Consider the following 25369-nt stretch of genomic DNA (forward strand, 5'->3'; position numbering starts at 1 on the left):
CCATTGCTGATTGCCACATTCTGCTTAATGCCACTGCTGATGCCCGCATTCTGCTCAATTCCAGTGCTGTTGCTCACATTCTGCTCAATACCAAGTGCTGATGCCCCCATTACATTCCGCTCAATACCAGTGCTGGTGTCCACATTCTGCTCAATACCACTACTGGCACCGACATTCTGCTCAATACCAGTGCTGATGCCTAATATTTTGCTAAATACCAGTGCTGCTGCCCGCATTGTGCTCAATACCAGTTCTGATGGCAACATTCTGCTCAACACCAGTGCTGATGCCCACATTATGCTCAATCCCAGTGCTGATGCCCGCAATCTGCTCAATTCCAATGCTGCTGCTCATATTCTGCTCAATACCAGTGCCGATGCCCACGTTCTTCTCAATACCCGTGCTGATGCCCACGTTCTGCTCATTACGTTTGCTAATGCCTGCATTCTGATAAATACCAGTGCTCATGCCCACATTCTGCTAAATACCAGTGCTAGTGCCCACATTCTGCTAAATACCAGTACTGGTGCCCACATTCTGCTCAATACCAGTGCTGATGCCCACATTCTGGTCAATACCAGTGCTGAGGCCCACATTCTGTTCAATACCAGTGCTGATACCCACATTCTGCTCAATACCAGTGCTGATGCCCACATTCTTCTGAATTCCAAAGCTGGTGCCCGCATTCTGCTCAATTCCAGCGCTGGTGCCCACATTCTGCTCAATACCAGTGCTGATGTCCACATTCTGCTCAATACCAGTGATGATGCCCACATTCTGCTCAATACCAGTGCTGATGCCCACATTCTTCTGAATTCCAAAGCTGGTGCCCGCATTCTGCCCAATTCCAGCGCTGGTGCCCACATTCTGCTCAATAACAGTGCTGATGTCCACATTCTGCTCAATACCAGTGATGATGCCCACATTCTGCTCAATACCAGTGCTGGTGCCCACATTCTGCTCAATTCCAATGCTGGTGCCCACATTCTGCCTAATTCCAGTGCTGGTGCCCACATTCTGCTCAATTCCAATGCTGGTGCCCACATTCTGCTCAATACCAGTGCTGATGCCCACATTCTGCTCAATAACAGTGATGGTGCCCACTTTCTGCTCAATACCTGTGCTGGTGCCCACATTCTGCTCAATACCAATGCTGCTGCTCACATTCTGCTCAATACCAGTGCCGGTGCCCACATTCCGCTCAATACCAGTGCTGGTGCCCACATTCTGCTCAATACCACTGCTGGCTCCCACATTCTGCTCAATACCACTGTTGATGCCTATTCTGTTGAATACCAGTGTTTATGCCCGCATTCTGCTCAATACCACTGCTGATGCCCACATTCTGCTTAATACCACTGCTGACGCCCGCATTCTGCTCAATTCTAGTGCTGATGCCCACATTATGCTTAATACCGGTGCTGATGACCGCATTCTGCTCAATACCATTGCTTATGTCCACATTCTGCTCAATACCAGTGCTGATGCCCGCATTCTGCTCAATTCCAGTGCTGCTGCTCACATTCTGCTCAACACCAGTGCTGATGCCCACATTCCGCTCAATACCAGTGCTGGTGTCCACATTCTGCTCAATACCAGTGCTGATGCCTAATATTCTGCTCAATACCAGTGCTGATGCCTAATATTCTGCTAAATACCAGTGCTGATGCCCGCATTCTGCTCAATACCAGTCCTGATGCCCACATTATGCTCAATACAGTGCTGATGCCCACATACTGCTCATTACGAGTGCTAATGCCCACATTCTGCTAAATACCAGTGCTGGTGCCCACATTCCGCTTAACACCAGTGCTGATGCCCACATTCTGGTCAATACCAGTGCTGAGGCCCACATTCTGTTCAATACAAGTGCTGATGCCCACATACTGCTCAATACCTGCGCTAATGTGCACATTCTGCTCAATGCCAATGCTGGTGCCCACATTCTGCTCAATACAAGTGCTGATGCCCACATTCTTCTGAATTCCAAAGCTGGTGCCCACATTCTGCTCAATTCCAGCGCTGGGCCCACATTCTGCTCAATACCAGTGCTGCTGCTCACAGTCTGCTCAATACCAGTGCTGATGCCCACAGTCTGCTCAATACCAGTGCTGGTGCCCACTTTCTGCTCAATACCAGTGCTGGTGCCCACATTCTGCTCAATACCAATGCTGATGTCCACATTCTGCTCAATACCAGTGCAGAGGCCCACATTTTGCTCAATATCAGTGCTGATGCCCACATTCTGCTCAATAGCAGTGCTGATGCCCACATTCTGCTCAATACCTATGATAAAGCCCACATTCTGATAAATACCAGTGCTGATGCCCGCATTCTGCTCAATGCCAGTGCTGAGGCCCACATTCTGCTCAATACCAGTGATGATGCCCACATCCTGCTAAATACCAATGCTGGTGCCCACATTCTGCTCAATACCAGTGCTGATGCCCGCATTCTGCTCAATACCAGTGATGATGCCCACATTCTGCTAAATACCAGTGCTGGTGCCTGCATTCTGCTCAATGCCAGTGCTGCTGCTCACATTCTGCTCAATACCACTGCTGGTGCCCACATTCTGCTCAATACCAATGCTGCTGCTCACATTCTGCTCAGTACCAGTGCTGATGCCCACATTCCGCTCAATACCAGTGCTGGTGCCCACATTCTGCTCAATACCACTGCTGGCACCCACATTCTGCTCAATACCAGTGCTGATGCCCACATTCTGCTTCACACCAGTGCTGATGACCGCATTCTGCTCAACACCATTGCTGATTGCCACATTCTGCTCAATGCCAGTGCTGATGCCCGCATTCTGCTCGATTCCAGTGCTGCTGCTCACATTCTGCTCAATACCAGTGCTGATGCCCACATTCCGCTCAATACCACTGCTGGTGTCCACATTCTGCTCAATACCACTGCTGGCACCCACATTCTGCTCAATACCAGTGCTGATGCCTAATATTCTGCTAAATACCAGTGCTGATGCCCGCATTGTGCTCAATACCAGTGCCGATGCCCATGTTCTTCTCAATACCAGTGCTGATGCCCACGTTCTGCTCATTAGGTTTGCTAATGCCTGCATTCTGCTAAATACCAATGCTCATGCCCACATTCTTCTAAATACCAGTGCTGGTGCCCAGATTCTGCTCAATACAAGTGCTGGTGCTCACATTCTGCTCAATACCAGTGCTGATGCCCACATTCTGCTCAATACCAGTGCTGGTTCCCACATTCTGCTCAATTCCAATGCTGGTGCCCACATTGTTCCTAATTTCAGTGCTGGTGCCCACATTCTGCTCAATTCCAATGGTGGTGCCCACATTCTGCTCAATACCAGTGCTGATGCCCACATTCTGCTAAATACCAGTGCTTATGCCCACATTCTGCACAATAACAGTGTTAATGCCCACTTTCTGCTAAATACCAATGCTGGTGCCCACATTATGCTCAATACCAGTGCTAGTGCCCACATTATGCTCAATACCCGTGTTCATGCCCACATTCTGCACAATAACAGTGCTCAAGCCTACATTCTGCTCAATACCAGTGCTAGTGCCCACATTCTGCTCAATACCAGTGTTAATGTCCACATTCTGCTAAATACCAGTGCTGATGCCCACATTCTGCTCAATACCAGTGCTGATGTCTAGAAATTACCCACCCATAGTATAGGAGATATATTTTGTTGGCTGAAAACCAACCACATCATATGTTCAGCATTATTGGTACAGATTCATGAGTATAACTAGAGAGTGTCCATTTTGTAGGAATAGAATTCGCCATTTTGAATAACTTTCGCTTTCTTGCTTTTCTGTTCAAACTGCTTTGCTGTAAGTGAATTCTATTTCGTTTTGCTCATGCATAAGAGCAAGGCCACAAGTTACATGTTGAAACGCAGCCCAGACAAATCCAGACAGCAATGCCCCGGTCGCCTCCCTCACAAGTCCTTGGAAGTAAGCAGCAAGGCATTTAATCACTACGCAGGTGCCAGCTAGTTTCGCTGGTGCGGCAAAAAACGGGAGAAATGAACCATTAATGGCTTGAATTATGCTCTCTTTTGCGGCCCCCCTTCTCTGGGCCACTGTAGATCGAGCTGACCTCTAGCACACGAATAGAAACTAGAAGATAGGGAGGCTTGGAATGTGTCTCTCCTCTGCACGCAGCTTGCTTGAAAGAACAAGAGCATTATGTTCCCTAAAACAAAGAATGGTGTCTGCACCTTCGCAAATTGCAAACTGTTGCTGAATAGATATCTGAAGGGTGTCCTATTCGTCATAATTGTCAATCATCCAAATCATTGCAAAGAAAGATACATTATGGGCGGTTTTGAATGTGTCATTACTGATTATAAGATGACTCTTCTGTATATATGTAACTGTTGTAGAATGCTCGCTCTCTTGCGTCCCACACGGTCTGGGTGACACACGTTTTTGGGACGTTGACACCCAGTCGGCCGACTGAGACTATTTGCTTTGCAATACCTAGATTTTGGGGATTGCACCTCGTGCCTGGCATATCAATTCGTGTGTGGTGATTGTGCCTTGTTTCCATACGCGAGGGCCCCCTAGGACCCCATCAAAATGGCACCCGAATAGGGACTCTCCCCCACTTGCTCCATCGTATACGTTGTAATTTAAGGAAGGCGAGAGGAGAAAACGAAGCGAGGACGAGACGGTCGAGATGGGATCGAGAGGTGTTCGGGGCACCCCTGTGAAAATGATGAGAGACTTCTTTGTAGATATGTACACAACTGATCCTTGATCGACGTGTCCTGCCAGAGAGCAATGAGGCGAGGGTCCTGAAACGAGGCAGAGTGAGCCAAGATATGCAGACACGACGATTCTTGGTTGTGTCAGAATATGGACAAATTGCGTCTTGAAAGACGACTTGGTTGATCAGGTGAGTCATGCCCCGATTCCAAATAACCCTGATATTGGTTGAGTGTTGCTCTTGCAAGATCAAACATCCAGGGTAAGGTACAAACATGCCTGGGATATTGTCTTTCTGTTTAGTGGGACTTTTCCACTGCGTAGACAATCTTTGGAAACTGGCCAGGCTGCGCCACCTTTAGGGTCGCCGGCATACGAGATGTATGTGAAGTATGGTGTAGGGGCAATAATGTTTTGTGAAATTTGGCCCCCCTTCTCTGAGCCACTGTAGATCGAGCTGACCTCTAGCACAAAAATAGAAACTAGAAGATATGGAGACTTGGAATGTGTCTCTCCCCTGCATGCAGCTTGCTTGAAAGAACAAGGGCATTATGTTCCCTAAAACAAAGAATGGTATCTGCACCTTCGCAAATTGCAAACTGTTGCTCAATAGATGTCTGAAGGGTGTCATATTCGTCATAATTGTCAATCATCAAAATCATTGCAAAGAAAGATACATTATAGGTGGTTTTGAATGTGTTATTACTGATTATGAAATGACTCTTCTGTATATATGTAACTGTTGTAGAATGCTCGCTCTCTTGCGTCCTACGAGGTCTGGGTGACACACGTTGCGGGACGTGAGACCCAGTCGGCTGACTGAGATTATTTGCTTTGCATACCTAGATTTTGGGGATTGAACCTCGTGTCTGGCATATCAATTTGTGTGTGGTGATTGTGGCTTGTTTCCATACGCGAGGGCCCCCTAGGGGCCCCATCAAAATGGCGCCCAAATATGGACCCTCCCCCACTTGCTCCATCATATACGTTGTAATTTAAGGAAGGCGAGAGGAGAAAACGAAGCGAGGACGAGACGGTCAAGACGGGATCGAGAGGTGTTCGGGGCACCCCTGTCAAAATGGTGAGAGACTCCTTTGCAGATCTGTACACAACTGATCCCTGATCGACGTGTCCTGCCAGAGAGCAAGGAGGCGAGGGTCCAGAAATGAGGCAGAGTGAGCCAAGATATGCAGACACGACGATTCTTGGTTTCATCAGAATACAGACGAATTGCATCTTGAAAGATGACTTGGTTGATCAGTTGAGTCGTGCCCCGATTCTAAATAACCCTGATATTGGTTGAGTGTTGCTCTTGCAAGATCAAACGTCCAGGGTAAGGTTAAAACATGCCTGGGATATTGTCTTCCTGTTTAGTGGGACTTTTCCACTGCGGTAGACAATCTTTGGAAACTGGCCAGGCTGCGCCACCTGTAGGGTCACCGGCATACGAGATGTATGTGAAGTATGGTGTAGGGGCAATAATGTTTTGTGAAATTTGGCATATGCAAACCAGACACAAATAAGATTTACAATGGCCAAAACATGGGAGTTATGAGATGGCGAGGATAGATTATTTGGAATCAATACTGTTGAAAAAGAAAGCGCTCCCTGCGATGTTTGACGTCATTAGAGACTGGAGGAAGGAAGCTATGCTCCGCTTGAGAAGCAGAGAGAAAAATAGAGAGAGTGAAAGAACAGGATGAAAAGGAGTGGGATGAGAATATAAGAAAGACAGATAGGTGTGTCCAGATGGGAATAGACAAAATATACCTTCAGCAAGAATTGCATTAATCAGATGAACTAATCAATAAGATATTAACCGAGACGAGACAAGAGTGCCCTAAGAGTAGGGTTGATAAAATTGCATTAACGCCCATTTTCCTGTTGCCCAGTCATCACTACAGTTGCAGACCGTACAGCCGCAGCAAGCACTCCCCTTTCCCGTTGTCCCATCTGCACCGGCCCCTCCCCTCCAAGAAACCCCATTCCCCCTCCACCTATAGAACTTGAATTCACTGTAACAAGAGAAGACGGTATGGGAAGAGAGGGGACGGTACAAAGTGAGTGTACTAGGATAACCCGTAGTGCGGTCGGCAGAGAGAGAAGAAAGGAGTTAAAAGAACAGGCAGAAATGTATATAGATGGAAACGATGAGACATCAACGCTGGATTCGATGTATGATTTCAGAAAGACGAGAGAAAAACAGGTATTGTTGGAATGCATGGGAGAATATCTAATGCGTGATGGAAGCAGTTGATTGGAATGGTACCGCCGCAGAAGTTGCGGGATCTGAATGCATTTGCACGGTTGAGAGAAAGAGATGTAGAAATAAAGGCACACGTGGACAGGCTTTTTGAATTTAAAAATGAACTTGATTAAGCATGTGCTGAAATGTTTTCTATGCCAGAGTATAGAAATGAAGACGTAAGAAGGGAAAGGCAAGAGGCGATACCATATGTGCATCGGCGGTTTTTCCCGCCAAAACAGGTCCACCCCTGTTCCTCCAAAACTATCAAGGACCACATCGACTCCGCTGCGCCTGCCCTGGATGACTTCTGCAATCACTCCTGCGCCTCTGGAGTCTTCCCATCCCCCCTCAAGCACTCCCTTGTGCACCCCCTTCTTAAGAAACCCTCTTCCGACCCCTCCTGCCCAGCTAACTATCGCCCAATCTCTATCACTCCCTTTCTGGGCAAGCTCCTGGAGAAACTGGCCATCTCCCAGCTTAATCTCCATGCTGAATATGTTGGTAGTCTTCATGACCATCAGTCTGGCTTCAGAGCTGCCAGAAGCACGGAAACTGCTCTCCTGAACATCCGTGAGGACCTGCTCTCAAACCTTGACTCTAACACCCCTTGTGTTCTAATTTTGCTCGACCTCTCTTCTGCCTTTGACACTGTCAACCACACCATTCTGCTCAACCGTCTCCGTGATAACCTGGGTATCACTGGTCAGGCTCTGGCGTGGCTGACCTCCTTCCTCTCCAATCGACCCTCCCAGGTCCAACTAGGTTCCTTCCTCTCTGACATCTTCTTCTCTACCTGTGGTGTCCCCCAGGGATCTAACCTCTCCCCCTGGCTGTTCAACCAGTACCTGGCACTTCTTGCTCACCACATCGCCGCTCTCTGTCCCAACTTCCAGTGCTATGCGGATGATACCCAGCTCATTTTCAGGCTACCCTCGGCCTCCTCTTCCCCTTCCCTCATCTCCGACTGTCTTTCTGCTATCCAGGAATTGTGTGCCGCCAACGACCTCTGCCTTAATGCCAGTAAGACTGAGATTCTACTTATAGGCACACCCACTCCCTCCTTCCCTGCAGCTCTCTGGCCGGCCTCCCTTGGCCCTCTTCCTGCTTCTACCTGCAAGGCAAAAAACCTCAGGGTCATCTTCGACTCCACACTCTCTTTCTCTCCTCACATATCTGACTTCTCTAAGAAGTCACACTACCAGCTACACCTCCTCGGAGGTATCCTTCCTTTACTCTCCTTCCCCCAGAGGCTCAGTGTTTCCAGAGCCCTGGTTCTCTCGAAGCTGGACTACTGTAACAGCCTCTATCTAAATCTTCCTGCCTCTACTCCCCGCCCTTTGCAACTCATCCAGAACAGGACTGCGAGATTTGTCCTTGGCCTCAAGCCCAGGGACCGTATCTCTCCAGGACTGAAATTGCTACACTGGCTCCCAGTGGCCGTGAGGATTAAGTTCAAAACCCTCTGCATTGTCCACAAGGCCTTCTGGGGCCTTGGGCCAAAATACCTTCAACTCTCTCTTCCTAAATATCTTCCTTCTCGAGCTCTTCGCTCATCCACCTCCAACTACCTCAGGGTCAGCCGCTTCTCCAAGCAACGAGCTGGGGGTAGATCTCTCTCCGCAGCAGGGGCCTCCCTCTGGAACAGCCTTCCTGCCTCCCTGAAACTTGAGGAGAACCATCTCCGGTTCCGGAAGCACCTCAAGACCTTCCTCTTTGCCTCCGCTTTCTCTCCCTCTCTCCCCTGCTAAAATCACTGAACCTGCACTGAATCTGCAACTGGCCACTCGCTGATCTCGGTCCTTGGCCCTGCCACTCTTCCCTGCACTGCCTACCTGCACTAGTGGACTGTCTCTGTATCCTACAGCCCCTTCTCCCGGCACTTACCTTGCACTTGCCACCAGCTGGCCCTTTTATTTATCTTGTATTCTACTAACCATGTACTGCACTCTCCTTGCACTTGCCACCAGCTGGCCCTATTACTTATCTTGTATTCTACTAACCATGTACTGCACTTCCCCACTCCCCTTCTCTTTGCACTTTTCCCAGTCCCCCTACCCTTGCACTTGCGCGATCTGAATGACACCTGGCCTAGTAGGATCGTTGTCTGTTCTCCCCTTGTTCCCCCCCACTGCCTCGTCGCGCCTTGAAACACTTGTATATAGGTGCATTACAAATGCCATATCATATCATATCATATCATATCATCAAGACAGGCTAGTGAGAAAATGAAAATATGTACACGAGAGGCGCTAAAACGGATTACAGATGCTAGTATTCCCACGATGGAAGTGCACAAAATATTTGATCAATATACATTACCTATGAAGAGAAAAGCACTGCAGGTGATGGTTGAATATTTGCAGGATAGAGATATAGAAAATAAGCAATTTAGCCCCCCCCCGAATTAATGGCAGTGTATAAGAGAGCTATTGAACGCGATACAGGAGAAACAGCCTTATCCCTTGATTTAGCAATAGTGTTGCATATGAGGGAGGGGGGAGGAAAAGTGAGTGCGATATTTCCCATGAGGGAAGTTCCACCTACCTTTGTGCCGAAAGTAGGCATTCCTGCAACAGGTGATCAACCAGCGCAGGTAACGGAAGCACATTATACAGCACAGTAAGTACATGTTCCTTTCTCCAGGCAAGAGGTGAATAATATAAAACAGACGATCCCTGATTTGAGAAAAAATCTGGCGGGATTCTATGAAGAAATAGAGTCCTATTTGAAATCGTCCATTTTTACTATGAACGATATTGACCTAATCTTCCCAGTAATTTTACCAGCAGACATATGGAAGCAAATAAGAAAAGTAGACGATCAGGATAGTTTTGGTGACACATGGGAGCATCTAGCAACAGAGGATGCGGACAGGAAAGCAGGCGAGAAACCATCGCCAAATATGGCAGTATTACCAGGACGCATAGCACAAAAGTTGAAGGAGATAGTCCCAGAACAAAGAATTGTATGGGACAAATTAACTGCATGTGTTCAAGGCAAAGATGAGTTAGCAACAGACTACTTCAATAGATTTGAGGAACTGTTTACAGATTTCAGTGGGCAGGATGTAAGCACTGAGGCAGAGAAAAGACTGTTTGTTGATAAATATGTGAGGGGATTAATACCTCCAATCCAAAACCTGATAATGACATCTGAAAATGCATGGCAAGCAAAAACATTGAGTGAGGTATTACATATGGGCCAGTACTGTGAGAATAGAGTTAATACAGAGAAAGAGAAAGAGGTGAAAGATAGGGTAGATTTGAAAACAATGGTGTTACTCCAGCAGGTAGAGGGTCACAATAGAGGAAGAGGAAATGCGCAAGGGAGAGGAAGTAATTCCAACATGCATGGGGGTCCTTTGGGATTAAATCAGTGTGCATATTGTAAGGAAGAGGGTCACTGGCGAGCTCAATGTCCACACTTACAAAATAGAAATGGGTATGGTCAGAGAAGACAGCACAGAGGTCACCCGGGAACAAATGGACAGAATAGGAATAATAATATGCAGCAAAACCAGAATAATCAAGGAAATCAGAATCAGAACCAAGATCAGAGTCAGACTCCTTACTTCCAAATTCAAAGTGAGCGCAATAGAGGCAGGGGCGGAAACATTTTTGATACACAACCAAATATGAATTATAGTAGTGATTACACATCGGATGATGTGTTGTTCCCTCAATAGGACAGCCCAAGACAGGGGTTGGAACCAGTGTCTATTCCCATAATTCCTGTAAATCAATAGACCACCACTTGCTTCCGGAAATACCACTGTCAGGGCATAAAAATGTTTCAGTAGGGTTTGCAGGCACTCCAGTTATTAATCCCATATCCCCATCAGTACCAGTAACACTAGGGCCATTTACTGAATATTGTCCATTTTTATTGACACAGAATTGTGGTAAGAATCTGTTAGGTATAAATTTGTTGAAAAAATTAAGTGTGATTATCCATTGCACTCCTGATGGAGTGTTTCTGACAATATCACCGCAGAATATACCAGTGTCCGAGTTCTTGTCCAAACCTCTGTCGGGAGTTAAGAGAAGTACCGACTTGTATATGGGCAGTGAGTGACAATGATGTGGGATGTTTGAAGATAGAACCAGTGAAAATTGTTTTGAAAGAAGGAGTAACATTGTCATGTATTCCTCAGTATAAGATTTCGGTGGAGGGCGAGAAAGCATTGAAAAGTATTGTCTCAGATTTGGTAAAAAGAAATGTAATTGAAGAGATTACAGGTAGCACATGTAACAGCCCCATTCTCCCGGTGTATAAGAAAGGAGGTAATGAGATACCATACCGTTTCATAATTGATTTACGCGCATTGAACAAAGTGGTTAATCCTCAGTTCCCATTGGTCCCAGGCGTCACCACAGTTCTGACAATGATACCTGCCTCGGCATCATATTTTAGCGTGATTGACCTTAGGAATGCATTCTTTAGCATTCCAGTACACCAGGATAGCAGATATTTGTTTGCTTTCACGTTAGGGGGACGGTCATTTACGTTCACACGAATTCCACAAGGCTATACAGAGAGTCCAAGTATTTACAGCAGAGCATTGAAAGAACAGTTAGATATGCTAGAATTAGCGGTGGCTTGTCTATTATTGCAGTACATAGACGATTTGTTAATTGCTGCTGATACAGAGGAGATTTGTAAAAAAGGTACTGCTTTGTTATTGTCACACTTAGCAGCACATGGCCATAAAGCTAGTTTGAAAAAAATCCAATATTGTCAAAAGGAGGTCACTTATTTGGGCTACCTACTTTCGAGAGAGGGGAGAAGACTGACACCAGAAAGGATAGAAAGTATCTCTGGTATGCCTATTCCAAAAACGCAGAAAGGAGTCAGAGCCATAATAGGCATGGCTTCCTATTGCCGTCAATGGATAGCAAACTTCGAGATGATTGTAAAACCGATGGTGGCATTAACGAAGAAGGATGCTGTGCTGCCTTTGGAATGGAATGAAGAATACCACAGAGAATTTGATCTGCTTAAAACTGTATTGTGCTCCGCTCCAGTTTTGAGCACACCAAACTATGAAAACATTTTCAGATTATTTGTCCATGAGAATGAAGGCTGCGTGTTGGCTGTTTTAACGCAGGAACAAGGCAGAAGAAATAGAACATGCAGTTATTTTTCTTCTGCACTGGACCCTGTAGCATGTGCTTTGCCGCGTTGTTTGAGAGCTGTTGCAGCGGCGGCTGCGTCAGTGAAACAAACTGAAGGAATGGTGTTGGGGCACACCTTAATTTTAATGGTGCCACATGCCATAGACATTCTATGAAATAGAACGCAGACGCAACAGCTCACGTCCGCTAGATTGACTAGATATGAAATTGTCCTATTTGCGCCACACATTCAAATTATGAGGTGTAGCACTTTGAATACTGCAGAATTAATGCCACTGCCCAGTGGAGAGAGAAGGGAGAATGAATCACCTCCCCATGATTGTTTAATGGTTACTGAAGAAGAAACGAAAGGAAGAGTTGATTTAACAGACACCCCACAGAAAGAGCCAGATGGAGAACTGTTTTGTGATGGCTCTTGCTTTAAATTACCTGATGGCACATCAACTGCTGCCTATGCCATTATGACACATAAAAGTATTGTAGAGAGTAAAAGAATCCCCTACAACTCCGCACAAGCCGCAGAGATAATAGCGTTAACCAGAGCATGTGAAATTTCTGAAAATCTGAGTGTAAGTATATATACTGACAGTCATTACGCCTTCGGGGTGGTACATAATTTTGGCCGACTTTGGGCTGAGAGGGGTTTCTTGACATCACATGGAACCAGAATTCAACATGGCCCTTTGATAGTACGATTGCTGTCTGCACTTAAGTGTCCGAAGCGCCTAGCAATAGTAAAATGCGCGGTGCATAAAAGAGTAGCATGCAAAGTGGGAGAGGGAAACGCATTTGCAGACAGGATTGTGAAACAAACTGCCACTGATTTGAGCACCAAAATGTTAACAGTACAGTCAGAGGAAGTGCCCTGCATGATAGAGAATGGGATTGCTACCGTCAAAGTGATGCAGGCGGAAGCAACTGCTGATGAAATACAAGAGTGGGCTGAGGGCTCTGCAGAATTAGATCTGGAAGGTTGCTGGGTGGACAAGGAGAGTAGAAATTGGATGCTGCCCAACTCCTATGTAACTGCGATGGTCACTATGGCCCACAGCCCCACGCACATATGTGCAAAGAAAATAGTTCAGCATTTAGCTACAGTGTGGCAGAACAAACACATAAAGAAAAATGCGGAAAGGCTGGTGCAAAATTGCATAACGTGCTTACAACACAATGTTGGAAAAGGAACAGCTATTCCAACAGGTAGTTTTGTCCCCCCCTCTCTATGCCATTTGAGGTGATCCACTTTGATTTTATATAGATGGAAAGGTGTCAGAACTTAAAATATGTACTGGTGATAGTGTCTGCGTTCAGTAAATGGGTGGAAGCATATCCTCTGAAGGATTGCACTGCCATGAGCACTGCTAAAGTGATGTTAAAGGAGTACTTTTCATGGTTTGGCTTGCCCCGAGTCATATGGTCAGACAACGGCCCGCACTTTGTAGGCGCAGTAATATTACAGATTTGCGCAGGTCTCCAGATTGATAAAATATTCCATTGCGCCAGGCATCCGATGAGTCCTGGGCTTGTTGACCATCAGAACGGCATATTAAAGGCCAGGATTAGTAAAATGTGTGCAGGAAACAAGTTACGTGGACGGATCCATTGACCCTAGCTTTGTTGTGCATATGCACATCTGTGCAAGCCAGGACTGGGCTCTCCCCCTATGAAATAGTGATGGGGAGGCCTGCCAATGGTTGGTGTGCGCCGCAGCCGAGACGGTTGAAAGAAGTAGAATACCCTGTCCTTAGTACATATTGTAACCTGGCAATGCAGAAATTGTGTTTGATTCATCAGCAGGTGCACAAAGGTCTCCCCATCAGATATACTGGTCTGGGGCATTCTCTGCAACCAGGCAACTAGATCCTGGTGAAGAATTTCGAGAGGAAGTCATTGCTTGCACTCAGATGGCAGGGGCCCTACCAAGTCCTTCTGGCAACACAGACAGCAGTCCGTGTGGACGGTAGGAAGGCGTGGATACATGCCACGCATACAAAGAAAGTTCTGTCACCATTGAAAGAACTGCCTGATCCAGACAACAAGAGAGAGAGACAGTTGCCTCTGAAACAAAGGAAATGATTGCCAGTTCTCCGCCACAAAATCTGTCTGATCCTGAAACAAAGCCTGAAAACATTGCTATAAAGGAGAAAGGGCTAAGAGTGCCCCAACGGTGCCCAGCAGAATCTGCATCGCTGCTGGTTGACACAAAGCCTGCATCATCACTTTGGCACCCACCATTTCTCGTTGAGCCACAGGCTGACTCTGAGCCTGAATCTGGAAGTGTGCCCGCACTATTCACCGATAACACAGTACCTGGAGCAATACGGTACAATATACGGTCTCGAGATAAGAAGTGATCAGAGTTTCGTTCTATTTTCTTTGTTGCCTCTATTTCCCATCACAGATGAAGTGGGAACCAGAGGCCTATGGGAGAGAGGCGTGGGAGTTGTGCAAATCTGACAGCTCACAAACGCGGTTCCCCGGTGCTATCTTTGAAAACAAAAAATAATCAATGTGTTGATCACCCCACATGGACAAGTGGGGCTGATATGGTACAAAGGCAATTGATGACTGCTCCGGAGTTCTTTGAGCAATGTGCAGAAGCACGATAATCTTGCTCAATGTATAGCAACCCAGGCTGTGGAAAGCTGGCTAAAACACTTTGTTGACACTTCAGAACTTACTGATATTCGGGCAAATGCAGCGGGAAGAGCCATTCACAACGAACATTGTTGGAGAAGAAAAATCAAGAAAAATGCCTGCACCAGCCTCTGCCCCCTCCTGCACCAATGCTGACAATGAAGTAAATATAAAGACTATATGATTGCGAGAAAAAGAGTGCCAAAGAAATTGTATGCTGATCTTAACAATAGTCATGTGTGTGATGAGTATACTAGCACCAATAATAACAGCCCTACTATTATGGTATCTAGAAGAGATACATCCATTAGAAGTGTTTTTGCCTATTAGAAATATTTCTGTCACTGAAAGCCCGGTTCATGTAATTTCCTATACTTTGTCCCCAATGGAAGAAAGGCACAGGGAAGGATATGGAAACAATACACTACTCTTGATAATGAATATGACACACTCAATTCTGAAAAACAATTGTTGGGTGTATCATGGTGGACATGGTGGAAAGGGAATAGGTTGGTATGTGCAGCCACTGCCATTGAGTTCTGCATGTTATGCGTCCTTAAGTGCACTATATTATGGGAAATGGAATAAGAGTGAAACGGGTCAATTAGATAGAACAAACATGGACGAATTTGAGGAGGTAATAATGAAACCTGTAGGTTGCTCTATATTCGGCAAAGCAAGACTAATAAGACCAGTGGTAATGCCACAAGATAGATTATATGTGCCATATAAATCATCTGTAATCACGTTTCACATGAACCTAGAAGGGAATAAAGATACAGTGCCCCCCTCCTATACAATAAATTACAGTCCTCGCTCTGTTCCATTTTGCTTAAGTATGATAGGCTCCTATTTGGTAGGTACATTCACCAGATGTATGAACGTAGCATTCCTCAAGAGAGAGGAAGAACCAGTATATATAGGTGATCCTGTCTACTTCATATGTGGAGAAAAAGCTTATTCCTGGTTGCCGAGAAATTGAGGAGGTACTTGTTACTTAGGGATTCTGTTTCCAGGGGTGTTTCTTTCAAAAACGGCAGATATAGCCAAATTGACTAGATCAGGCCTCTGCGAAATGAGGAAGGAGGATTGATTGCAGAAGATATAGCAAAATCATTTATACCATTTTGGGGTCAAGTAATAAACTCCTATAACATAAGACAACTGTCCAGAATATTAGAAAAAACGATAAAAGGGACAACGGATATATTATACAACATGACTTTGGAGGAAAAAGGGATTAGATTGATGACACTTCAAAATAGGATGGCTCTTGACATAGTTTTGGCTGATCGTGGGGGAGTTTGCAAAATCGTGGGATCATCATGTTGCGTATTCGTAAGTGACTCCTCCCCTATGATTTTTGAAGCGATAAAAAAGTTGCACGTTCTGAGCCCCGATCTCCAGCCCCCAGAAGGTAGTTGGGAATTAAACATAAGCCTCTGGTTTTGGGAGGTATTACGCTCATGGGGATGGAAATTGGTTGCAATTTTAGTAGCAGTGCTCGGAATATTCATGACATGCTGTTGTTGCATACACTGTTTACCAATAATTGCACTGAATTAAGTGATGTATGCGTACACATGGTAACGCAGGAAACAAAACACCCAGATTGGATACAAAGATGAATCATGAAATGAAGACAGTGAGAGAATTTATGTCAATCAATATCGATGACAATGATGACGATTATAGTAGTATGCATAGCTCAGAATCAGATACATGGTCAGAGGAAGATGCGATGTTCGGATGATGCGTTTGGTTTACGGCCAAGAGGAGGGTTTGTGAGTCTAGAAATTACCCACCCATAGTATAGGTGATATATTTTGTTGGCCGAAAACCAACCACATCATATGTTCAGCATTATTGGTACAGACTCCTGAGTATAACTAGAGAGCGTCCATTTTGTAGGAATCGAATTCGCCATTTTTAGTAACTTTCGCTTTCTTGCTTTTCTGTTCAAACTGCTTTGCTGTAAGTGAATTCTATTTCATTTTGCTCATGCATAAGAGCAAGGCCACAAGTTACATGTTGAAACGCAGCCCAGAGAAACCCAGACAGCAATGCCCCGGTCGCCTCCCTCACAATTCCTTGGAAGTAAGCAACAAGACATTTAATCACTACGCAGGTGCCAGCTAGTTTCGCTGGTGTGGCAGAAACGGGAGAAATGAACCATTAATGGCTTGAATTATGCTTTCTTTTGCGGCCCCCCCCTTCTCTGAGCCCCTGTAGTTCGAGCTGACCTCTAGCACACAAAAAGAAACTAGACGATAGGGAGGCTTGGAATGTGTCTCTCCCTTGCACTCAGCTTGCTTGAAAGAACAAGAGCATTATGTTCCCTAAAACAAAGAATGGTATCTGCACCTTCGCAAATTGCAAACTGTTGCTGAATAGATGTCTGAAGGGTGTCATATTCGTCATAATTGTCAATCATCGAAATCATTGCAAAGAAAGATACATTATGGGTGGTTTTGAATGTGTCATTACTGATTATAAGATGACCCTTCTGTATATATGTAACTGTTGTAGAATGCTCGCTCTCTTGCGTCCCACGAGGTCTGGGTGACACACGTTGTGGGACGTGAGACCCAGTCGGCCGACTGAGACTATTTGCTTTGCAATAAACCCTAGATTTTGGGGATTGAACCTTGTGTCTGGCATATCAATTTGTGTGTGGTGATTGTGCCTTGTTTCCATACGTGAGGGTCCCCTAGGGGCCCCATAAATGCCCACATTCTTCTCAATACCACTGCTGGCGCCACATTCTGCTCAATACCAATGCTGATGCCCACATTCTGCTCAATATCAGTGCTGATGACTGCGTTCTGCTCAATACCAGTGCAGATGCCTGCATTCTTCTCAATACCACTGATGATGCCCGCATTCCGCTTAATACCAGTGCTGATGCCCGCATTCTGCTCAATGCCAGTGCTGATGCCCACATTCTGCTCAGAGAATGACGAACAGGTTCTTACTGATGGAGCTGCTTCTTCTAAACCAGACGTTTGTCATGTGGACACTGCTGCTTGGGGCGTCACATATGCATTAAGCATTCACCCATGGCAATGGGCCAGCATGCTGTTTACACCAGTTTCCATGGTGGCAACTTGGTTATAATGCCCATTGAGTACTAACACATCCGATAATAATAGCAGCTAATAGTAGGGGCTCATTAGAAGATCTGATAGGAAAAGCTATATTAAAGCCTGTTATTATTAGAAAGGGTTTCATGATCAATGCCTTTCAGTGGGGTACATATGTTCCACAAGTGATATCACCTGAACTTTGCCCTCGCCTTCACTGGTGAATTGATGTCACGTGACCTGTGCCCCCTGCCCAGAAATGGTCTTCCCACATCTCAAGAAGCCAGATTCTATGGCTGCTGAGCCTTCACATATTGTACACGGCATTGAAACAATCTACTGGCATCACCTTGTCTGGCTACCCTTGCTCCTTAATGCGTTCTTACTACAATTCCCATCAGGCCCAGTCAACATGGTCAATGCTGTGACGTATCATAGAAGGGGAAGTCCCAAACATCCAGACAGCTGCGGGTTGTAGACCCATGAGTTAGGTGGACGGCAATGGCTGCCGTGCTTATGTCATATCAATACTCTGTTGTGGACCCCTTTCCACTCATTTTGAGGATCCCACCTACTGGTCAATGCTGACAGAAATTCTGTGAATTAAGCCGAATCGAGGAAATCTTTCCTTGTCGCTCCCCCTATCCTGAAAGGACGGATCCTACAAAATTCCTTCAACGCTTTCTTTTTTAGTGTATTGTAGGGAAGTGAAATCGACCAGTAGTCAACCTGCCTACATTGAGTACATTCATCATTAAAAACCAAGATGGCTCAACTCGCCTAGTCATGTGGGGTTGTTATCGAGAACACCTGGACACCTCTTATATAAGGTATGACCCAGTAGAGCAGTGGTCTTCAAACTTTTTTGGCCTGGGCCCCCCATAGCAAGATTTGGGTAGGCCGGGCACCCCCAAATGTGCCAGATAATCTTTTGCATGCCGTCACTGCATCCTACTCCCAGTACAGACCCTGGTCTCTCCCCACCATGCTCCCACCACTATCCCAGTGCTCCCGACCATCCTGCTCCCACCAAAGTCCCATAACACAATAATACACGCATCCATACACATTTAAATGAAAAATAAATCACCATAAACGTACCTTCTGCAGCAGCCTGCGCGTGGCTGCTAAAATGCCCTGCTCCAGCTTGCTATGCCCGTATGTGCGAGGAGGCGCAGGAGCACCCTCTCGCACATACATACATACAGTGCCCCAGCCAACATTTCCAATGAGCTATGCAAGGCTGGCGAAGCAAAACGCCCCCAGCGTTGCATGGCTCAGTGATCATGTGCGGCTGGGGAACTGAACTGTCAAAAGCAAACCGTGTTTCCCTTTGACAGTTCAGCGAGCCCAGGAGCACTCCCTCAGCTGGAAAAAGCAGCTGAGGGAGTGCTCAGTGTTTCACTGGGCTGGCTCCTCAGCTCCTCCATAATGGGTGGACGCCTCCTCACCCATTATGGATGAGCCGCCAGACTTGGACTGGCCTATAGGTTAATAGGACGAAGACCGTACCAAAAATGCAAAATGCTAGTGTAGGCCAGTCAAAATGGGCCACTTTTTAGGCCAATGTGCGCCAGTTTGAGGAGTTACTTCACTAGGCAGCTAGTAGTTTTGACCATTATTGCTGAATAAACATTCTTTAAATATCACAATTTGTTTACATTTGAACAAAAAACACCCCCTTGGGTACTATTCAAACAGTCAGTGACTAAAGGACTGAACATCCATTTGCAACTGCTGGCCACTTTTTCATTGTGCCTAAGGCTGTTTTATGGTCCAGTCTGACCATATGAGCTGCCCGTGCCCATTTCCTCCAATCTAAAAAAAAGATTTTTTGTATTTTTTTTTTTTTTACTTTACACATTTCATGCTGACCTCAGCAGTAGAGCAACGAGTATCCCTGCCGCCAGCACTCATCACTCCGCCAACAATGATGACGCGGTGGAGGCCGGTAGATGCCTAGACCACTTCCTAATTCTTAGTCACAAAGACGATCCATGGATGCAACCTATAAAAACTTTGGTTCATAATAACCGTAGGGGGCACTTCTCCTTTGAAGGCTACTTATGGGAAGCAGAGCCTATTTCTGAGCCCCAGCACTTATTGTCTCAAACTCAGTTTGATTATGATGTGGTGTTTTGGCAACTTTATTATTGTAACTGCAAGACACCTGATAAACACCTATAGAATCAGTGCAGACTGTAAATGATGATTGTGTTTAAACACACACAAACATGTGTCTCATGTGAAGGCACAACACGTATGTTATTTTGTGCATATGTGGATTGGTATTTGTAAATCACACATCTGCCACAGTGACTGAGGACACCCGTCAACCACAATAAGCCGGTGGGAGTTGCAGCTTTAACCCCATATATGTTGAGCAGCCATGGTTGGTGGCAACAGTGGGTGGGAGCTGCCCATCCTGACATGCCATGGGCGTGTTAGAATATATTTCAGCCCCTGCACTTATTTTTTTACATCTTAAGCACTGGTTCCAGTGGTCTGAACACATCGACGTGCGGTGCAGGTAGCATATACCAGAATACTGCTAATCCCCGTTCTGTTTTCTTGACCGTACAATCCTGATTTGAGGGAGTAACATGGACAGGTATGGAACTCATCTCGAGCCGTCCTAGGGAGGGCTCTGCGTTTGGGTTACAAAACTTTAAAAGGTTTTGGACAGAAGAGTAACAGAGAGGTTTATCCAAAGAAAGGTCAGAGGATCAAGCCTGGGTAAACAGCAGTGGTACAGCAGTAGGCAAACGGAAGGCCAAACCATTGATGAGGTCCAAGAAGGAAACAAAAGAAACCGTATCAAGGATGACTTAGGAGATGGAAACATTCTGCCCTTAATGCCACTTGCCAGGAGATATTTGTTGCGCTAGGTAGCACTAATCACAGGAAAAAGTGGGATATGTTAGCAAAAGCAAAGGGGGACAGGAACAAACCTTTACTGAACCCTATACGTGTATTAAAAAACAAAGTGTGGATACTATAGTGGCATCCCATCCGGTATACATGGCTGGGGGATGGTCGCTGGTTTTTGATGAGGATGATATCTACATAATTATTATGAAACTTCAAAAGTCTAGGGCGCCTGGCCCAAATGGACTTTCAGATATAGGGGGTCATTACAAGGTTGGTGGTAAGGGGTTAACAGCGCCAGTAAAGGTGCCGGAGCCTTCAACCCCTTACCGCCGCATTACGAGGTCCTTTAGCGGGTCCCACTAAGGGCGCCTGGTTTTACCCGCTAAAGGACCAGGGAGTTAACAACCGGCCCGTTGTTAACGGGCCCGTTGTTAGCATGGTCCCCATTCCCATTGAGCCTTATGGGTGCTCGAATGGGAATGGGGATGTGTTCCCTGAATGGAGAAATACAGAGTCCACCAAGGTTGGAATGGCTCGGTATTTCCCCATTCAGGGAACCCGGACCCAGTATGCGGTATGGGGGTAGCCATGCCGCAAATAGCGGCATGGCTACCTCCAACCTTGTAATGACCGCCATAGTCTTAAAGCAGAGCCCCGAAATATGGGCATGTATTTATATTAAAAATTTACTTTAACAAGGTATGCTTGACACAAAATATCCCATATCCCGGTTTCGTGGCGACCGTCTATTCTCTTACCGGTATATAAGAAAGGTGACCGGCCTGTGCCAGAAAACTATAGGCTTCACTAGATGTCTCCTGGAAGATATTTTCTAGTTTAGTATTGAGGGCACTGCAGACATGGGTAGAAGAGTCTAGCATATTACAATTTATGCAGAGCGGGTTTCGTCCTGGTACATGACATACATAATTTGAGAATGCTAGATTCCTTGATTAGGGGTACATTGGAAACCCCAGGGCGCTCATTGTATGTCAGATGTGTTGACTTCAAAGCGGCATTCGCTAGAGTCAATGGAATTATGCTGTAGGATAAATTGCTTGTCTATGGCTGCTCGAAATGGATCGTTAATGTGTTCAGAGGGCTACATATTTTAACAGCTATGCCCATGCACGCCTGGATGAGGAGAGAGGTCTATCCGGGCCCTTCCCAATTGGGAATGGGGTGAATCAGGGCTGCGCTCTTGCGTCTCTGCTTTATAATTTATATACGGCTTATCTCCCGGCACGATTTACAGTGGATAAGGGGTGTTGCCACAAGCTCGGTGGTAGACGTATTCCCTGTATGTTGTATGCCGATGACTTGGTCATGTTGAACTATAGATATATGGGAGCAAAAGCGTTGTGCGACTTGTTGATCAAGTACGCGGCCGAAGATGAGCTGTGTATAAACATGGGAAAGACAAAGGTTTTGGCTGTGTCATCTAAAAAAGTGAAACTCCTTGACTTTCACACGTGCCTTGGTAAGGTTGGTCATGTTGCTACCTATCCTTATTTGGGTTCAGACATGAGCTGCAGCAGAGCTTACTCTTATATAGTTGCTACTAAGTAGCCTAAGGCTTTGTGTATGACCCAGTTAGTCTATAACTTTGCAGCAACAAACAATGCTGAGTTTTCAATGGAGGTTATTATTACCCTCTATAAACAATGCTTCTGCCCAATGGTCCCAATGTTACGTATCTAGTGTGGTGCATAATTAATTAAAGCCTCAGAGGTATCTGAGGCAATGCCCGTCCCTATCAATGCAGAGCTTTCGATTAAGATTACAAACTAATCAATTGCCTATATTTGTCCTTGTGGGTGCACGACTGGGGTTCCCTCTTAAAGACAGACATTGCTGTCTATGTAAAATTCCTGGGATATTGGAGACGGCAAAACATCTATTCACGAAATGCTCTGTTATGAGTACTGACTGCATGAATGTGCTAGGTCAAATGGTGTACTGCTATGATTTTATAAAGAATGATACATTCTGGGATTATTGTTTTAACACAGACACGGAAAATATGCATACTGCACTTTATCGTCTATGGAGTATTATACAAAAGCGACTATTAATAGATAAGCAAACTCAGGGTCAGTAATGGTAGATGGTTTAACTATTACGTTGGGGAGTTGTTAGATTTTAGGATTTTAGAATTTGAATATATCAATATTTATTTTCTTAAAGAAATTTGCTATGAGAAGCAGTTTTAGTCTATCTGTGTTAGGATATACCCTCCCCCCCTAACTGATTACTGGAAAGCTCCAGAGTATTTCGTGTTTTGCTCTTGTATGTAACTGTCTGTGTTAGTAAAAACATCACTATTAATAGTTTCTTATATTCCCAGAAAAGTATGGATTCCTGGATTAGCATGGTAAGAATTCTAAAGAAAAGTATGTTAATATGTTAATTTGTTGAAGTCTAAAGCCACAGCCAAAAGCTAAAGGACAAGTTGCAATTGGAATTGTGTTTTAATCTTAAAATGTTTGAATGGTGTGTGCTTACAGTGTCTATATATGTGAAACTGTATTGAATTCAATTGCTTTTCATTTTCTAAAAGTTCTTTTTAGAACTATACACAAATAAATAAAATAAATAAAGGGGGTGGAAGATGACCCCATGAGAACTTAAAGGAGGGTCTTGGGGCCAGGGGGCAAAAGAGGAGGCAACCGAAAATGTGAACAAAAGCAGAGAAACAGAAGGTTAACAGGCAGGAAGTAACCAAAAGGAGAGCGGACACAGGGAGTAGTAACAGGAGTGACTTGGAGAAGGCGAGTAGCAAGGAGGCCACTGTGAAGCAGGACAAGGTGGCTTTTATGGATTATGGAGCAAACCTGCTGAATGAAGAGGAAGACTTTGTAGCAGAACACACTACTGTGGGCAGATGGGCCTGGAGGAGGAAGGGTGAATGGAAAAGACATTAGCGAAGGAGTAAAGGAGGGAGTTGCAAAAAAGCACGCACGATGAAGACTGCGGAAGTATAGGATTTCTCTCAAATGTACGTGAGCTGCTGGTGGCCAATGGAAGTGCCTTATGATGGATTGTGCTAGCAGGCCTCAAATGTGTCATGGAAAATGACGGCCAAGGTGATGGGAGGCACTTATTTCTCTCTGTTCGCTTTGCTGCACCAGAAGAGATGCATGTACATATGCGGGATACATGGGTCAATCCACAGCAGAAACACCCCTGGCTAAAATATTAGATCTCTTGGGCAGTCAACTCACTCACCATGCAGGTTCCCGCTGTTGCAGACATGTCTTTCCAGCATATGTCTTAGTCATTTTTTCCATGGAAATATAAAAATAAATTGTACAAAAGGGGAAGGGTTACAGACAGAGAAAAAGTGGGTAGTACAGCCTTCAACCCCTCCTACCCACCACCACCCATTTTCGCCCTGAAAAAAAAACGATGCTCTAACACCGCTGCCTTTACACTGATGCTTAAGCTGCAGCGGGTCTTACCACATGGAAAAACATCAGCATTGCCTGTGTCTGCCGCCCTCACCACACCAGTGGTCCATGGACCCATCACCGGTCAGCCAGGCGACAGAGCAGCCCCAAGAGCCAGCACTGGCAGGCTTGGCCAGGCCACAGTCTGGGCACCCCGTGCTGCTGTCCCTCCTGTGCCCTCACCACCACTGGCACTGCAGCCACCAGTCCATGGTGACAGGGTCACCACCACTGACGAGGAGGACGGTTACACATCTTACCACTCTGCTTGTTACAGCCCCCGCCCACCACACAGCCCTCCACCACTGCCTCTGCCCAGCATCAGATGATCAAATCGCTGGACGCATGTATGCGTGCCATTGAGGACAGGCGTGGTCAACCTTCGGGTTCAGGGGGCGAAAGTTGACCCTTCTGGTGGGTTTCTTAACAGTAGTATGTGGGTATTAGCTAAATAGAGAGGATTTCTCGTATCCAGAAGGTTTCTGAGAGAATTTGGTACACTTACAATCCTTTTCCCTTTCTTTTCTGGGTTATTTTATTCCATGTATGTAATGTCAATAGCAAACAGATCTCTTGTTTTGTACATTTGAGCGGAATTTTTCCACACATTGGAACATTGCATTTTTGTTATGTAAATTTAACTATATGTGTTTTTTTTTATAGATATGCTTTGCCAAAATAGTTAAATAAAGAATGCTGCACGGTGCAGAGGAAAAACGTCAATATTCTTTTGGAAGTGATTCATTTCAGACAAAGAAAAATATTCTCCATTTTTACTAGAATGGCTATATGCATTCAACTTTTGAGTTTGCCTTGTGTACTTCTACACCAAACAAGTTAAAGGAAATCATTTCCTGTTTAGATTTACTTTCCTGTCGGGACACTTCTTCGTGTTGACTGAGCGTGAGCTCCCCCAGCTATGCTGCTACTTGGTGCTTTATTGGCCATTGTGGTTGTGCTCTGACTGAGCTCTCTACTGACTGCCGGGTACACTTGTGTGCTACTAGTGTGGCCTTGCACATTCCTTTTAGGGCCTTGAGGATCATTATTAGAGCCTTGTGCACTAGTGGTAGGGGTGTCCACCCCCCCATGCTCTTAGATGCTCCCTATCTGATCCCCGATCACCTGTGGTAGCAGGTCCTCTTTCTTTACTGCTGTTTACTTCCTTACTTGTTTTTAACTCTGACATAATTTTACCCCATTCTTTCCATTTTTCTTAATAATTCAAATTCCT

General features: G+C 45.5%; 1 protein-coding gene across 1 annotated transcript; it reads right to left on the minus strand.

Annotated features, from left to right (window-relative positions):
* Window positions 1–210: 210 nt before the first annotated feature.
* Window positions 211–19015, minus strand: LOC138448056 (putative per-hexamer repeat protein 5). The gene is made up of 9 exons (XM_069604597.1): window positions 18917–19015; window positions 17480–17677; window positions 3174–3356; window positions 2663–2845; window positions 2243–2395; window positions 1327–1525; window positions 1045–1280; window positions 759–957; window positions 211–440 (listed from the first exon to the last, which is right to left on the minus strand). Exons 1-9 carry the CDS (start codon window positions 19013–19015, stop codon window positions 211–213), a joined length of 1680 nt encoding a protein of 559 aa, XP_069460698.1.
* Window positions 19016–25369: the final 6354 nt, after the last annotated feature.

Source organism: Ambystoma mexicanum, chromosome 3q, assembly GCF_040938575.1.
Source record: "Ambystoma mexicanum isolate Mex_15411 chromosome 3q, UKY_AmexF1_1, whole genome shotgun sequence".
Taxonomy (NCBI): Eukaryota; Metazoa; Chordata; class Amphibia; order Caudata; family Ambystomatidae; genus Ambystoma; species Ambystoma mexicanum.

Coding starts and splice junctions, on each gene's coding strand:
- LOC138448056 (XM_069604597.1), bottom strand. CDS start 19,015: ATGTATGTGCGAGAGGGTGCTCCTGCGCCTCCTCGCACATACGGGCAT. Junction 3,357..17,479: donor AGAATGTGGCGCCAGCAGTG/GTATTGAGAAGA, acceptor GGTATTTAGCAG/AATGTGGGCATCAGCACTGG. Junction 2,396..2,662: donor GCAGTGGTATTGAGCAGAAT/GTGGGCACCAGC, acceptor GGTATTTAGCAG/GATGTGGGCATCATCACTGG.